Source organism: Leuciscus leuciscus (assembly GCF_965113295.1).
Source record: "Leuciscus leuciscus genome assembly, chromosome: 18".
NCBI classification, from domain to species: domain Eukaryota; kingdom Metazoa; phylum Chordata; class Actinopteri; order Cypriniformes; family Leuciscidae; genus Leuciscus; species Leuciscus leuciscus.
The window spans coordinates 27,686,027-27,701,962 of NC_138742.1; the positions used below are offsets into that span (position 1 = coordinate 27,686,027).

At 37.7% G+C, this 15,936-nt stretch overlaps 1 protein-coding gene across 5 annotated transcripts in view; it reads right to left on the reverse strand.

The window, feature by feature from the left end:
- mitfb (melanocyte inducing transcription factor b) overlaps positions 1 to 15,936 on the reverse strand; it is a 68,906-nt gene that overhangs the window by 25,997 nt on the left and 26,973 nt on the right. For all 5 annotated transcript variants that reach the window (XR_014199685.1, XM_082145155.1, XM_082145153.1 and 2 more), the window contains exon 2: positions 7,250 to 7,481. Coding sequence is in view for 4 of the 5 variants with exons in the window: in XM_082145155.1 (XP_082001281.1) it covers positions 7,250 to 7,481 (232 nt within the window). In the remaining variant the exon portion in view is untranslated. The remainder of the gene's footprint in view (positions 1 to 7,249; positions 7,482 to 15,936) is intronic.

Below are 15,936 nucleotides of genomic sequence, written 5' to 3' on the forward strand. Positions count from 1 at the left end.
TGTGCAATAATACTTCTACAACAATACTTCTACAATACTTCTACCTATGTGCAATAATACTTCTACAACAATACTTCTACAATACTTCTACCTATGTGCAATAATACTTCTACAACAATACTTCTACAATACTTCTACCTATGTGCAACAATACTTCTACAACAATACTTCTACAATACTTCTACCCATGTGAAAAAGATAAATGATGGAGAACGATAGTGGAGGCACTTCAGCAACCCGGTGAGTGCTGGAATTAGCATTATGCTAGTCCAACCACTGTTTGTTAACGTTCTTGTTTCCAGAAGTCAGTCCTAGTTCCGCCTCCTCGATGACATCACGTATATCGTTAAAGACGGCAAACAATGATTGGTCGGAAAGCAACATGTACTCTGACATGTTTCTCGTCCACGACACGACAATAATATAGGAGTCAAAAATCGCTAATCTGACACAGATCGTAACTATCGTAATAGACAAAAATATTGTAACAGACAAAAAAAAGGTGCTGTCTGAATCCATTATTATGTAATGTATATTATATATCAAGTTACATGTATTTACTATAGTAATAACAGCATGCAAAAGTACATGCAACTAACCGTGAACCAAACCCTAATCCTAACTTTAACTCTACAGAAAGTTCATGTTGTTAATTACACTGAAAGAAAATTGGTGGAGAAACAATTTTCACTTTAAAATTGGTAGCAAATTTTGCAAGTAACAGCAAGTGACACACTGAATTAAACATCACATGTTTAAGCAGAAAGACTGAAATAGTATTTTCTTGTAAAACGTTCTCCACTAACCTTTGTTGTATTTGCCGCTTTGAAAATGTTGTTTACAGTGTAATATTAATCAGTAATTAAATGTATAATTTAAGATAATTAACTCAAATAAAGTGCAACCCCACCTTTAATATTTCTTATTGGATTTCAGTTTCCGCAACTGCCAAGTTAATTCCTTGATAAAGAAATCTTACCTGGACTAAACCTATCATGCATAGATTCCTATATATATATATATTTCTAATGTTATAAAATGTATCATGGATAAATTATAAACAGTGGATTTCAAGGTTAGGTCCATAAATCTAAACTAAAAAAACTAAACTCCACTCATTTATGAATGAATAGAAATGAAAAACCATTTTTCAAATACTTCTGCTTTTGCCTATAATGTTACAGTCAGTAAGTCGTACTAATGCATTCACATTCTTTTAGAGGTACAATGAAAAACGTAAATGTTCCAGTCTGTATTGTTTATATTGCGGTTACAACCAAAACACTGTGTTTGTAGTCAAATAAAATCTTTGCATGTGTTTGCATGTGTTTGCATGCAAGGCAGTGTGTTTAAATTGTTGACAGCCGTTCAATGGATTGAATGACCAGCACATCATCAGCTTAGCATAAGTAACGACTGACTGAACATAAATACTACGTTAAGGAGTACATGCCATGCCCTTTTTATCCTTTGATATGAGCCACTCTAAATCAGACGCTGAAGAATCAGTCGTTTTCAAACCCGACTACGGTGATTCCTCACAGTGTCAACATTCAACCACTTACTTTCTCTCCGTATGCCATATGTTTAAAACATTGCTAATTTTTTTATACATTTATATTCTGTCTTATCGTTCAATTAATGCACCGTGAAATTTAGAAATCAGTATTTACAAAAAAAAATTATGCTTTATCCTAAAATATTCATAAAATATCAAAAGTATCATGCACTATTCCTTCATTTTAAAAACATTTCATTCGTTATACAGTATTTGGATCAGACTGGCCGTTGCATGCTGGGTGGTCTTGATTTGTGTAATCAGCTTCTGTTGACGGGAGCGCCACGCATAAATATAGTACATTTCACACGTCTTTCAAAACCTGTTGTGTGAGAATCAAAATATGGGAGAATTAATTGCTTCATAAATATCCCTAAGGTGTTTCAACAAAGTATGTACAAATAGAAATGTTGCAAAGAATAAGTGACACATGAGTAGAACCTACTCCTAAATTAGTGTTATTTAATATCATTGAGATGTTATTGTAGTTTTTATTAATATTTTTATTAGATTTAATGTTTATATTTTTCATTTCAGTTAAAGTTTTAGTAATTTTGTTGTGCGTTTTTGTCATTTTTGTCAAGTTTTTGCTTTTTTGGTGAAAAATTAAATATAATTTTTATTTCAGTTTTAGTACATCAAATTAAACTAAATGAAAATGAGAAAAGTTTTTGGCGACTAGCTGAAATAAAATAATTTTAGGTTTTTATATTGTATTTATTTTAATTAATGTTTGTTTTATAAAATGTAATGAAAATATATATATATTTTTTTTTTTTTTCAGTTATAATAACAACCCTGTCCTAAATCTGTCCAATTTTAAACTGGTTTAAATTCAGCAAGAATATTAGTTAATATTCATATAATATTCATATTAATAAAGTTAATCTAAAATTAGATTTCATTTATAAAACAGCGATGAAGCAGATAAAAATAGTTAATTAAACTGAAAATATTAAAAGAAACAGATAAATCATAGAAATAACTACTAAAGAATAGAATAGAACAGTAAGAAAGACTAATATTGTCCTTAAACTTGATATCTGAACTTGAAAATAACCAGAGGAGCACATTAACTAGACCAGACCTTAAAAAGGTAGAAACTGAACTAGACAAATACAAAAAAATATGAAAATATGAAATATGAAATATCACTATTGCCGATGCACATTCGAACATTCATATACATAGAACTGAATATTCTAGTTATAGAATAAAACAACAATCAACGCACATGACTGTTTCCCATCCCTGTGACCCAATCACAGACAGTTAATAGCGTCACAATAATTTTTCCCTAAAAAAAACTGAGCAAATGTAACATAACAGCTCTTACCGAGTGGCATTAGCAGCCTGAGTCCTTCGGGATGCAGCAGATTTTGTTGCATTTATCACAGTCTGTGCACAATAGCACAGAAATCAGTAACAGTCTATAGTTCCGCAGACTAACAAGGAATCAAAGCTATGAAAAGATTTTGAATGTAGCTGAGCAAATAGGATTAAAGATGGCTAATTCCAAGAGGCTGGAGCACAGCATGCATTAAAGAGGAATTCTCTGGGGAAAGATAATCCCCATATGCGTTTTAACACACTTCACTGTCCCCTGCCCACCCCGTCCCCTCCCCTTCCTTACGGACAGTATCATAATCAGACACGCTTGGGCTGATAAAGACTCGAGCTCAAGTTGAACTGAGCGGTCAAAGCAGAAGAACAAATGCATGATATGCTAATGCCAGCGCAGACAAACCATGAAAAGTCATGGAGAACGAAACCATAGACAACCAGCTATGACATGGTCAACTGAGGCTTTACTGTGAAATCCTGTCCAATTCTTTGATTTCACATGTTGTTACATTCCAGAGAGTGTGTCAGAATTCAGTGAGAGTATGTGCTGCATTCTCGGAGTCGCCACAAGGGGCGCTATAGCGAACATTACCCTGAACGATCTTTTGCTATGCTCAGTTTTCTCTTTAAGGTCAACTAGTGTCATCGTGAAACAACGGTTTAAAGACAATCTTGCCAGTGTTGCCAACTTAGTTGCTAGATTAGTGGCGTTTTTTTTTTTTTTTTTTGCGACTAGCGACAAATTTATAGCAAATAGTCAGTCACTATGTCATACTCTTCCCACTGTCCGACCGAAAATATGCAAATTAAAACAGCTTTAATGGACATTCGGCTGTATATTATATTAAAATGCAGTATCTGAGAATGGATTTGGAGAGAAAACAGAGGTAAAGTGCCGACAGTGTTGGCGCATTACCTCATCAAGCGACATCTAGAGACTTTTTGAGTTGGCTTTAGCAACTTTCCATTGAAAATAGTTGGCAGCACTGAATCTGGCAGCTCAAGTTAGACATGCCAGCCATTCACCTGTTTCAACTGCACATATGCCAGCATTTCACGCCTTTAGTACAAATATACATTTCATTATATTTGTCAATTAAAGGGAAACAGTAGCATTTTTAAAAGATTTTTTGTTATCCGATTAGATTCATTTTGATTCCAATTTACAAGATATTGATTTTATTCACATTTACTTTAATTGGGCATATTTCAGTTATAATGTTGAACAATTTAGCATAAATATATATGAGAAATATTTTTTCTGTGATATAGGGCAGTGTTTAGAACTGATTCAAATCTTTTTCACATTTTCATTCAAAAAATGCCTCGAAGAATTCGGAAATTGTGCTACGCTGGTCATGCTGTACATTTTAACTGGCACAAATGAGTCATCTGTTTCATGAATCGGACTATACGGTTCATGTTGTATGTTTGTTTTTGTGTGCAGCCTGTAATTTTTTTTATTGCATTGCATTAAAGGGATACTTCACCTCTGGAAAGATGAATGTGTATTTAAAATAGGTCATTTATGTAGAAGAAATGTGAAGAAATTTTTGAATTTGGAGCTTTCTAGACTGAGAAAAGCCAGAAAATGTATTTTTGGCTTATGTGGATGAAAGACAACAACTCCCAGAATGCACTTGGTTCGCTGCTCTACGAGGCCTCTCCCAAGCCACGCCTCCCGGTTAGAGATTGCAGTTGAAAACAACAAGGTTAGGCTAAGAGACTCCGTGACGAGTTTGCCCGGGATATCGAGATCGCCCAAAATGTCCGGGATTCAGCTTTTGCGTTCTACAGTCGCCATTCATTATGTTTACTGTGGCGAGCAGGACGAGGCTGAGGGCCGCGGGAGAACGGCGAGCAGGACGAGGCTGAGGGGCGCGGGAGAACGGCGAGCAGGACGAGGCTGAGGGGCGCGGGAGAACGGCGAGCAGGACGAGGCTGAGGGGCGCGGGAGAACGGCGAGCAGGACGAGGCTGAGGGGCGCGGGAGAACGGCGAGCAGGACGAGGCTGAGGGGCGCGGGAGAACGGCGAGCAGGACGAGGCTGAGGGGCGCGGGAGAACGGCGAGCAGGACGAGACTGAGGGGCGCGGGAGAACGGCGAGCAGGACGAGGCTGAGGGGCGCGGGAGAACGGCGAGCAGGACGAGGCTGAGGGGCGCGGGAGAACGGCGAGCAGGACGAGGCTGAGGGGCGCGGGAGAACGGCGAGCAGGACGAGACTGAGGGGCGCGGGAGAACGGCGCGAGGCCGGTGGCGTCATTACTGAGACGCGCCGGTCTCGTATCTCTCACCGAGGAGCGGGAATTTTCTTAGCAATGTTAAAACGCACATCAACCGATCACTTGTTTAGCGTTCATGCAAACACTACATTCAGATTCACCAATCGGAATGAATTCAGTTAGATTGAAACAAAAGGTGTGCATGTAAACAATGAATGGCGACTGCAGAAAGCAAAAGCCGAATCCCGGACATTTTGGATGATCTCGACGGCCGGACATGTCCGGGAAAAAGAGGATGGTAACCCCTAATACTCAGCTTTCTCCTACTACTCAACTTTCTCAACAGAACAAGAGCCTGTTAGCTTAGCTTCCAAAGAATGACGGCTGAAACTATGTGTACATTCTGTGAGTGAGATCCCACCCTCTATGGGCGGCCTGAAAACATGCGGGACAGCCCCTACTACTGGCTGTAGTCTCTCGCCTCTGGCCAGAAAATCCTCCGATGACGCAAAATGACGATTTTTGCGTCATCGGAGTATTTTTTCCAGACAAAAAATACATAAATCTCTCATCTCAGGGAGATATGAGGGTGGAAAGCACGGTAATTCGAAAATACTACAGGTTTTCTACTAATACAAAGCTTAATGCTAAATCCTGAAGTATCCCTTTAAATGCAGAGTTTGAATTTACTTCATAATCTCAGACATTCTTAGCCGACATGCCAAGAAAGTGAAGCACCGATAATATTAAAGCTACACTGTGTAGGATTTTCTCCCATCTAGCGGTGAAACTGTTTATGACTACCAACTGAATATTACTTTCTAGCCCCTCCCATTCCGAGGGCGTTTTAACTCCTACGGTGGCCGTATTATTTCAAATCTGCCGGCAGTCGTGAGTAATCGCCCCCTCGCATTCGTCACGGTGCCACTGAGTGTAAAAACGCGAAAGGCGAAGCTTGAATTTCCAGGTACAGTATGTCCCTCTTAGGCTAATGTATTTCCAAGATGGATGCGGAACATGGCTTCCGCCATTCGAGCGACTCGCTCATATGTATTCTAAATTGCAGATTATATACTTACGAGAATAATTCGTTGGTTGAAGTGATTACACATTAATGAGATTGTATAATTTTGAAAGAACAAAATGTTTTTGGCTAAAAATCAACTTAAATTATTACACAGTGTAGCTTTAAATCAACATGCTCAAAATTGTAAAAACACTGCCATTAAATCTTATCCCTAATGAGTCTACTCTATCATATTTGATGCACACATTTCTATGGCTTCTAAATCATCAACATGCTCAAAACTTAAAAACCTGTCCTACATTCTTCCACATGATTGACTACATCATCTGATTGACAGTTTATGAGTAAAACGACTCTCTTCAGGTCGTAGTTCATGCATCTTTTTGCTGTAAAATCTTAAATTATTTTTTTAAAGCAAATGTACGACTAACTTTTATATTGTCAGTAATATTTCAAGATTACAATTTTTTCAAATGTTTATTTGTTCATCTCTCAATCATAGTTGTATTTGCAGTGCATTGTTTTAAAACTACTCAGCTTTGATCATAAAGCTAAAAGTTTAAATGTCATCTTACTTACATATTATTGGGAGATATAGAGTGACAACTGATATTTATAAGCATTTTATACAAGTAATCTGCTATAACGTTATAAAGATTTTATTGATTTACATTCCTAATTATCAGAATTTTATCTTCCTTCCTGGCCATAGAAATATCAGCAACTGAAACTGCAAGATTTTGCTCAGTTTCTGCCATAGTTTTCCTACTGGAGTTTGAGCTCCATATTCTCACGATATATCAAGCCTGATGCATCAAATACGACACAAAACAAACAAAATATATTTGTATATATTTGTGCTGGGCAACGATTAGTCACGATTAATTAACTCGCATCCAAAATAAAAGTTAGTGTTTACATAATATATGTGTGTGTACTGTGTATAATTATTTTGCATATATAAATACACACATATGCAAGTATATATTTAAGAAAAAATTATTATTTATATATAAAATATGAAACATTGTCTACAGTTTCAGTAAACGGTTGCATTTCAAAAACGTGCTTGATGAATGAGTCTGATTGCGGTGGGTACCTTCAGCACCTCCACGGGCACCTGTGTGGCGCTGGGCGGGCCGGGGGGTGCGCTGACGTTGATGGCGGGGCTCTGGGTGACGTACGCTGAGCTCTGTCGTCTCTGTCGCTCCCGCCGCTCCTGCTCTTGGAGCTGCTCGCGCATCAGCTGCTGGCGGAGCAGGATCCGAGAGGTCACGGCCGACGAGCCCAGCGGGGGCTTACAGGAGCCATGCTGATGCTCAGAGGGATTACTGCAGGCAGACAGACACACAGACAGAGAGAGAGTTGAGAAGCGGGGCTCTGTAGAGGGACCGTGTTTGCTACACTAGGTGCTGGATAATTGAATTATTTTGAGATCCTGGTAGTTAATTAGGAAGCATAATTATGTGAACCACAGGGATCGAGTTGGATTGGAAATATGGAAACTGACCGGAAAGCTAAGCTAAGCATCACTACTATACGGTTATGAGTTTGAACAAACCCCTAAGTATTAAACTTGCATAACTTAGACCACAAATGTTCTGCTGACATGATATACAAAAGCATGCGGTTTGTTGAGGAGTTTTGGAATTATTATTGCACCATTTTTTACCCATAGTGGACAATAAAAGCGGTGGAAAAATGCATTGCACATACACAAAAAAGGCCAGTAAGAAACCACCTCGCAAACCTCCCACAACACCCTATTCGGTTGTTAAGTCGTGACGTAACCACTCTCCGATAATACTCTTTCCGGGTCCAAAGTCCAGGTCCTCTCTACCTACCTACCGCTTTCGCTAGTGTTTTGGTTATTATTGAGTGTTTTTACAATGCCGCAGTGCTGTGTCCCGTGTCCCGAGCTAACTCACTTCAACCTCGTAAATCTTCTTTTTCATTGATGCCTGGACTCTACCCTTAATTATGCCACCTGAGTGATGAGCTACACTAACCACTCTGTTGGTGTTAAAGGAATTTAAACCCTTTTTGACCGCCAAGGGTGCCTCACTAAGAAGGACGTGATCGTAAATAAATGTACAGGTTCCACCGTTGTTATTTCTGGACGAGAGGAGCGCTTGGACTTAACAATCGGATAGGACACACTAGAAATATTATACTTTAAAAGAATACTGTATACTTAAGTGTGAACCGTGTAATGTTTTCAGACACTTAACTGTATATTTATTGCAATGAAATTAATATGTATTATAGTTTAAATTTATAATAAACACAATTGGCTAATCTTTTGAGTGCTTTTTTGAAGTACGACTTTATGAAAGCTTGTTTCGTAACTGAATAAAAAAATGAAAAACAGGTAATTGTGACTTTTTATCTCACAAAAAAAAAGTCCGAATTTTGCACTAAAAAGTCACAATTATTCCATGGCGCAAACAAGCTTCAATACAACTTATGTACATCTTTATATATGCAATTTCATAATTACTTTTATTGTCTTTGAAATATGGTTTGAAAATGTACTGCCTAATGTACTGACAAGAATTTATGATAAACTCAAATAATTTCCATTGTCATGTATTTCAATATATATATATTACACATTTGTAAATGATGAAGTTGCAATTTAGTACAATTAAAATATATCAGCTTTAAATAATATCAAATAACACACTACAGTTAAAACTATAATCAAGTACTTTACATTTGATTCAGTGAGTTAGTCAACCCATTAAAATAAGTGCACTTTAAAACATGACAAAAGATTAATAAAACATGATTTAAAATGTACTTTAAAACTTTTAATTTGACATTATTACAAACTAAGTTCACATTTAAAAGTGAACTTAAGTGTTAAGAAACACCATGAAAGTGGACTTTATATTATCTGCAAGTCAAATGCTTTTGAAAATGTACTTTCAAGAGTTGAAGTGCACTACAAGTGTACATTCTATACGATTAAGTTCACTTCTTTTTAGCAAGGGTATCACTGACATTTTCTCCACAAAATTAATACACATTTTCTGTCCCTTTTATTCATAGTAGAAATTACAGAGAAAAGAGGAGGAAATGGAATTGGGAAATGATCCAAGATGGCTTCAAATATGTACCATGGGACACTCAATATGTTGGAACAAGCATGCTAACCGCTAGACTAATGCCGCGTTCCAGGCAACCTGTAACCCGTGTTTTTCCAACCTTACACCCGTGAAAGTGCACTGGAACGGCAGTCAAACCCGTGACTTCCCACCCGTGAACTCGTACTAGATCGATGTACTCCCAGTTACGAGTTGGAAAAACACACGGGTTACAGGTTGCCTGGAACGCGACATATGGCTCCAAAAAGGTTTACATTTTACGGGCTTTTCGTCTTTAATTGGACATGAGTAAGGAGATTTGGTAACTTGCTATATCAAAACACATAGCAATAATTTTTAAATGCTGCATGAAACTAGCAAAGGATATCGGGGACAGTCAATATATAAATAGTTTAGCATTATTATACAAACATAGTCGACTGCAGAAAAACGAAAGTGACCAACCAGCATCAAATATAATTAGTTATAAACGTGAAGCATTTAAGGCCTTAACTACTACCTCTAACACTAAAGTCTAACAGTGTCATTGTTAATACACGGTGAGTAGTTGATGTCTGTGGCATAATCCCAGAACTGGGCCGGACCTTCCGGACACTGATTCAATGCGACGACTCGCAACAACGACTCAAGCAAATCTCTCTCTCTCTCTCTCTCTCTCTCTCTCTCTCTCTCTCTCTCTCCTCTCTCTCTCTCTCTCTCTCTCTCTCTCTCTCTCTCTCTCTCTCTCTCTCTCTCTCTCTCTCTCTCTCTCTCTCTCTCTCTCTCTCTCTCTCTCTCTCTCTCTCTCTCTCTCTCTCTCTCTCTCTCTCTCTCTCTCCTCTCTCTCTCTCTCTCTCTCTCTCCCGAGAAAAACTAGATCTGAAGGTGAAAACCCATGTAATGCAACAAAACCAGGCTCTACTTCCTCTACATCAGCTGATGTTTTCAGTTTTGCGGCTGTTTATGTTTTCTTTCTCCCACAGCTTTTCTCCCACTATTTCGCCATCGGTTTCTTCTACAGTGCCCCAATACATCCCAGTCCAGCTGAGGAACTTACACAACGTGTTCCCTCACGCACTTTCAGTTCTCTTCATGATTCAGTAGAGGAACTGCTGGCTCCAAACGCCGCACGTTTTTCCACCCAGAAACCCAGACGAGGTGCTGTCGAGATGAGGCCTTCTCCTCGCCGCTGATCCTTTTGATGCGCCTCTGCCAAGCGGCCAGCCAATCCAGCTGTGCAGTAATCGCTCTAATTAGCTCGTCTGGCCCTGTCAAACGCTAGTCTACAGCACTTGCCTAGCATTGTGGTTTAAACATGTGTAATCTCATTGTCTACAACTTTACATTTCTGGTTCTGACAAGACATATTAAGGGCCGTTGTTCATGAAAGCTGCACTGCAAGTATCATACAATTTTTTATTTGAATCAAACTAAAAGCATTTGTTTTGACTAAAAGCATTTGTTTTGCCATTTCCATTTCACAAAGTTTCTCAGGGGAACGCAAAACATTTGCGAGAGAATGCAAAAGCATTGGCTTATTATTTTCCCTCCCATCTCATATTTTTTCCACCACCACCTTATATCAAGAAAAATATAATAATATTAATCATTTTGATTTACAATTTTTACAACTGTAAAATTACAATACAAAATTTGTTACATTACTTTTAAATAGTCTTAATTTTTTCTTTCAAATGTTAAACTACCAAACTTTTATTTGGATGTAAAACTAATGTTTTTTGTGTCAGAATAGACGTCTTATGTCACAACTTACGTCTAATTTGACTTTTTCCAGTGCTTTTGGTCAACTGGAAATTTTCTAAAAAGTAATATTTTCAATGTTTTGTGGACTGAACGATCAACACCACATTAAACAAAAGCTCAACCCATTTACTTCAGTCCCTCACAGCTTCGATTGAATAATCAGTCACCCTGACTAAACATCTTTATACAATCAAACTTATGAAACAGTTACAAAAATTGGGGAGGAGCGAAAGAAGAAATGCAGGGACATTGATTCTGGGTCAGGAGTGGCTAACACGCGTGTTTTAGATGCATCATAGTTCCTCAGTTTAAAAACTGATCATGGTTTGTCTGGCACGACTGAATCATGACTACTGAATCAAAGGCAATGGACTGACTCACACATGACTAAACTGTTGTGGATCACTCTTAACACACTTTACTGATGGGACTTTAAAATTTGGTTCTCTAATGACCATGCATGTGCTTATTTGCTTTACTAAAGCCAACTTCATAAAACACATCCACCAATCAATGATCATGTTAATGAAGTCCAGAATTATGAAACCTAATTATGCAATCTCTTTAACAAAACCTTTACATGATGGTCTTCCTCTTGTAGTAATTGAGACCAATAATGGACATAATTCCCTTTTAGCTTTTAATACATAGTCAGTGTAACAGGTGCACTGTTAAAAGTATATAAATAATACATTTGGATTTGAATCCACCAACTTATCTATCAAGAAAAAAGAAAATATTAAAATGATATGAAGTGCCTTTTATTGCAAAGAATTTAAATCCACTGTATTATTATACAATAACAGCATTTGCTTGAATTTTTTTAACTTTGCTCTCTACACAAAAGTTATGCGATCCACTTCGATCCACTGATCCACAACTTTTGTATTCCCCTTAGAAACTTTGCTTTTGATCGAAAAACGTTTGTGTTCTTACGCAAATGCTTTGGATTTCCTTGCAAAACGAGCATGGGCTCGGAAAACTTTTGTGTTCTCTCAAAAAGTGTTGCGTCCCCCGTGAAAATCTGCATTACCTCGCAAAACCTTCGCACTCTCGCGAAAGTTTTGGCGCTCCTCTTAGAAACTTCACAAATGCTTTGCGTTCAGCCGAGAAACTTTGGATTGTTTTTTGCTAAACTTTTGGGTTTGTTCGCAAATGCTTTGCGTTCAGCTGACAAATTTTGGATTTTCTCATGAAACTTTTATATTATTTCGCAAATTCTTTGCGTTCAGCTGACAAATGTTGGATTTGCTCGCAAAACGTTTGCAGTCCTCTGTGAAACATTGTATTTGCTTGCAAAACTGTATTGTTCCACCTTGAAAATTTGCATGTGCTCAGACAACTTTTGTATTCCCCTTAGAAATATATTATATTTGCACTCCCTCGCTAAAGTTTTGTTTGTTGCGGCAATAGTTTTCAATCAATGTAACTATTCATAGCCTACATTTACATTTATGCATTTGGCAGACGCTTTTATCCAAAGCGCCTTACATTGCATTATCCTATACATTTATACATAGGTATGTGCAATCCCCTGGGATCGAACCCACAACCTTGCGTTGTTAACGCAATGCTCTTACCACTGAGCTACAGGAAAGCCTAACGCTTAGGCATATGTCATATTCTTGTTCAAAAAAATAAGGAGGAGACGCGAGCCATGAATTTAACCATCATAGAGTGAAAGTTTATAATTTGGACGTGTATTGTCTTGCCAATTTACACATTCAAACAATTTTAAACGCAGAAGAGGCGGAAAAAAATCGGGACTCGCGTGTTATCTTCACCCGAAGCGTGCGAGACAGAGAGAGAGACAGAGAGAGAGAGAGAGACAGAGAGAGAGAGAGAGAGAGAGAGAGAGAGAGAGAGAGAGAGAGAGAGAGAGAGAGAGAGCGAGAGAGACAGAGAGAGAGAGAGAGAGAGAGAGAGAGAGAGAGAGAGAGCGAGAGAGAGAGAGAGAGAGAGAGCGAGAGAGACAGAGAGAGAGAGAGAGAGAGAGAGAGAGAGAGAGAGAGAGAGAGAGAGAGAGCGAGAGAGAGAGAGAGACAGAGAGAGAGAGAGAGAGAGAGAGAGAGAGAGAGAGAGACAGAGAGAGAGAGAGAGACAGAGAGATTTTGATTTTCAAAACCCTTTATTACAATTTACATCACAAAAACCACTATTACAAACTACCAAACAACACCATTGATATTAAAAACAAACAAACTAAAAAAAACTAAAAGAAAACAACAACTCTTCTTCAACAATTTCACAAAGGATCTTATTTAAACACCATATTACCTCAAAAGATAAAAGATCATGCATTAATCTATAATAATGATAATCAATCAAAATCCTAGATTTGACTAATTTTACAAAAACTGCTGCCAAACTGTTGCAAACATTTTGCTCAATTTTTTCTTTTCTTGTGGCATACATCGCCATTTTTGCCTGACCCAACAAGAAATTTAACAATTGACACAAATGACGATTTTTCTTCACATATTTAAACCCACAAATAAACACTTTCATTGAAAAAACCACATCAAAAGAAGCAAAAATATTTCTCAAGATATCAAATAAGGGTTTTAACCTCATACAGTGCATAAACGCATGAAAAATTGTTTCTTTCTCCAAACAAAAAGGGCAACCTTCAGTCACTTCAGAATTTATCAAGGAGACAAATGCATTTACTGCAATAGCACCATGTAACACTCTCCACTGTAAATCCCCAGTTTTTTTGACTAATGGTGACTTATATAAGGCTCTCCATTCTGGTTTCTCATTGACAGCAAGATTGAGTATATTTCGCCAAGGTGTATCACACTTGTTGTCTAAAAATTTCTTATTAAAAGCTTTTACACAAACCTTGTACAGTTCTTTCCCAAGTGCAACATGTGAACCCACAATCATTACTTCTTTACAATCCAAAAACATACTGTTGTGTTCTCCCAAAATGGGAGATATACCCAACTTCGGAAAAGGGTCTTTACAATCAGGATTTATTAACCCCTTTGAGTATTGATCCAACAGTTCTGTCTCTTCCTCAGTAAGAGCCGATCTCCAGTTTTCAAGAGCTTTTGCTACTATACGGCAGGATTTGAGTCCCAAATACTCAGCAATCGCGGTCACATTCTTAAAAGCAGATCCCGCTATTTGATGTAAATGATCAACCACTGTCAACTTGGCATCACACAAAGTCCTTTCTGGTATGAGGAACGAAATCTCACGAGATAAGTCCAAACGTGAGCCACAGATCAATGGTTCTTGAAGTAACCAAAACAGAGAAGCAACATTGCTTTCCCTATCTTTCTTGAATAGAGACCAGACTTTAAATAGGTTGCGATAAAAAACTGGAGAATTAGATAGTTTTAATCTTTGAGAGTCCAACCAGAACAAAGTTTTATCCAGTCCAAGCCCTTCAATATTCCGAAGGATTGCACAAGCAGCTCCCATCCAACTCGACTCTGAAGAGCACTGTAAAAGTCTCTGTACATATTGCAGACGAAAAGCAGCCGTTCGGCTCTGCAAGTGTATCAAACCAAGTCCTCCTTCGTCTTTTGATAAATACAGAACACTTTTTGATACCCAGTGCATTCGGTCCCAGAAAAAATCTATTAACATTGACTGGATTTTCAACAACACATCCACTGGGGGATCTATACAGGCCAGGCGGTGCAGAAGTGCAGAGGCAACCAGATTGTTAATGATCAAAATTCTTCCTTTATAGGAAATTTTAGGGAGTAAAAACCTCCACTTATCCAGTCGCCCTTTGACCTTTTCAACAGTGCCTTCAAAATTCTTTTTTACAACATTTTCATTTCCTAAAAAGACTCCTAGATATTTAAAACCATCTCTTGTCCATTTTAGACCATCAGGAACTCTTGGTTCACCTTTTGGCCATTTTCCAACTAATATGGCTTCACTTTTTTTCCAGTTAACCTTTGCAGAAGAAAGAGTCTTAAAATCATCCAAAACCTTCATCATCACATTGACATCATTGGGTTCACTGATTATGACAACGACGTCATCAGCGTACGCTGATAACTTAAAAACATTAACACAATTTGGGATGCACAATCCACACACATCAGTTCTTAGTTTATTTAACAGGGGTTCTATGGCTAAGGTGTATAACATGCCTGACAGCGCACAGCCTTGTCTGACACCCCTGTACACCCTAAACGGAGAGCATAAGTCACCATTAATCTTTAATATACTCTCAACGCCACAATACATCATTTTAATCATTGCAATAAAATCTGAACTAAAACCAAAGGCTTTTAAAACGTTCCATAAATATATATGCTCGACTCTGTCGAAAGCCTTCTCTTGATCGATGGATATCATACCAAAATCTACGTCAAAAATGTTTCCACAGTCTACAATGTCTCTAATAAAAGAAACATTATCAAAGATTCTTCTTCCTGGGACGCAATATGACTGATCTGGATGAACAATAGATCCAATGACTTCACCCAATCTGATTGCTAAAGCTTTAGACAATATTTTATAGTCATTACATAATAAACTTACTGGTCTCCAATTTTTGATGTCATTTAAATCTCCTTTTTTCGGCAATAAAGTAATAATTGCCCTCCGGCAGCTTTGTGGCAGTTGTCCATTTACCAAACTCTCATTAAAAACGGTTACCAATTCTGGACCTATTTCTACCCAAAAAGATTTATAAAATTCAGTTGTAATGCCATCAATACCTGGTGCCTTTCCATTTGCCATTTTTTTAAGGGCATTTTCAAGCTCAACTAAACTCAAAGTTTTACTAATTTCATCATTTGCATTTTTAGTTAAATGTGGTAAATTTTCAAAAAAATCCAAATTACCGTCTTGTTCTTCTGAAATTTCACTTTTGTACAAATCTTTATAAAAATGTACAGCTCTTTTTCTGATATCTGAAGGATTTGTCAATAAAAAACCTGTTTCCGACCGCAAGGCATGA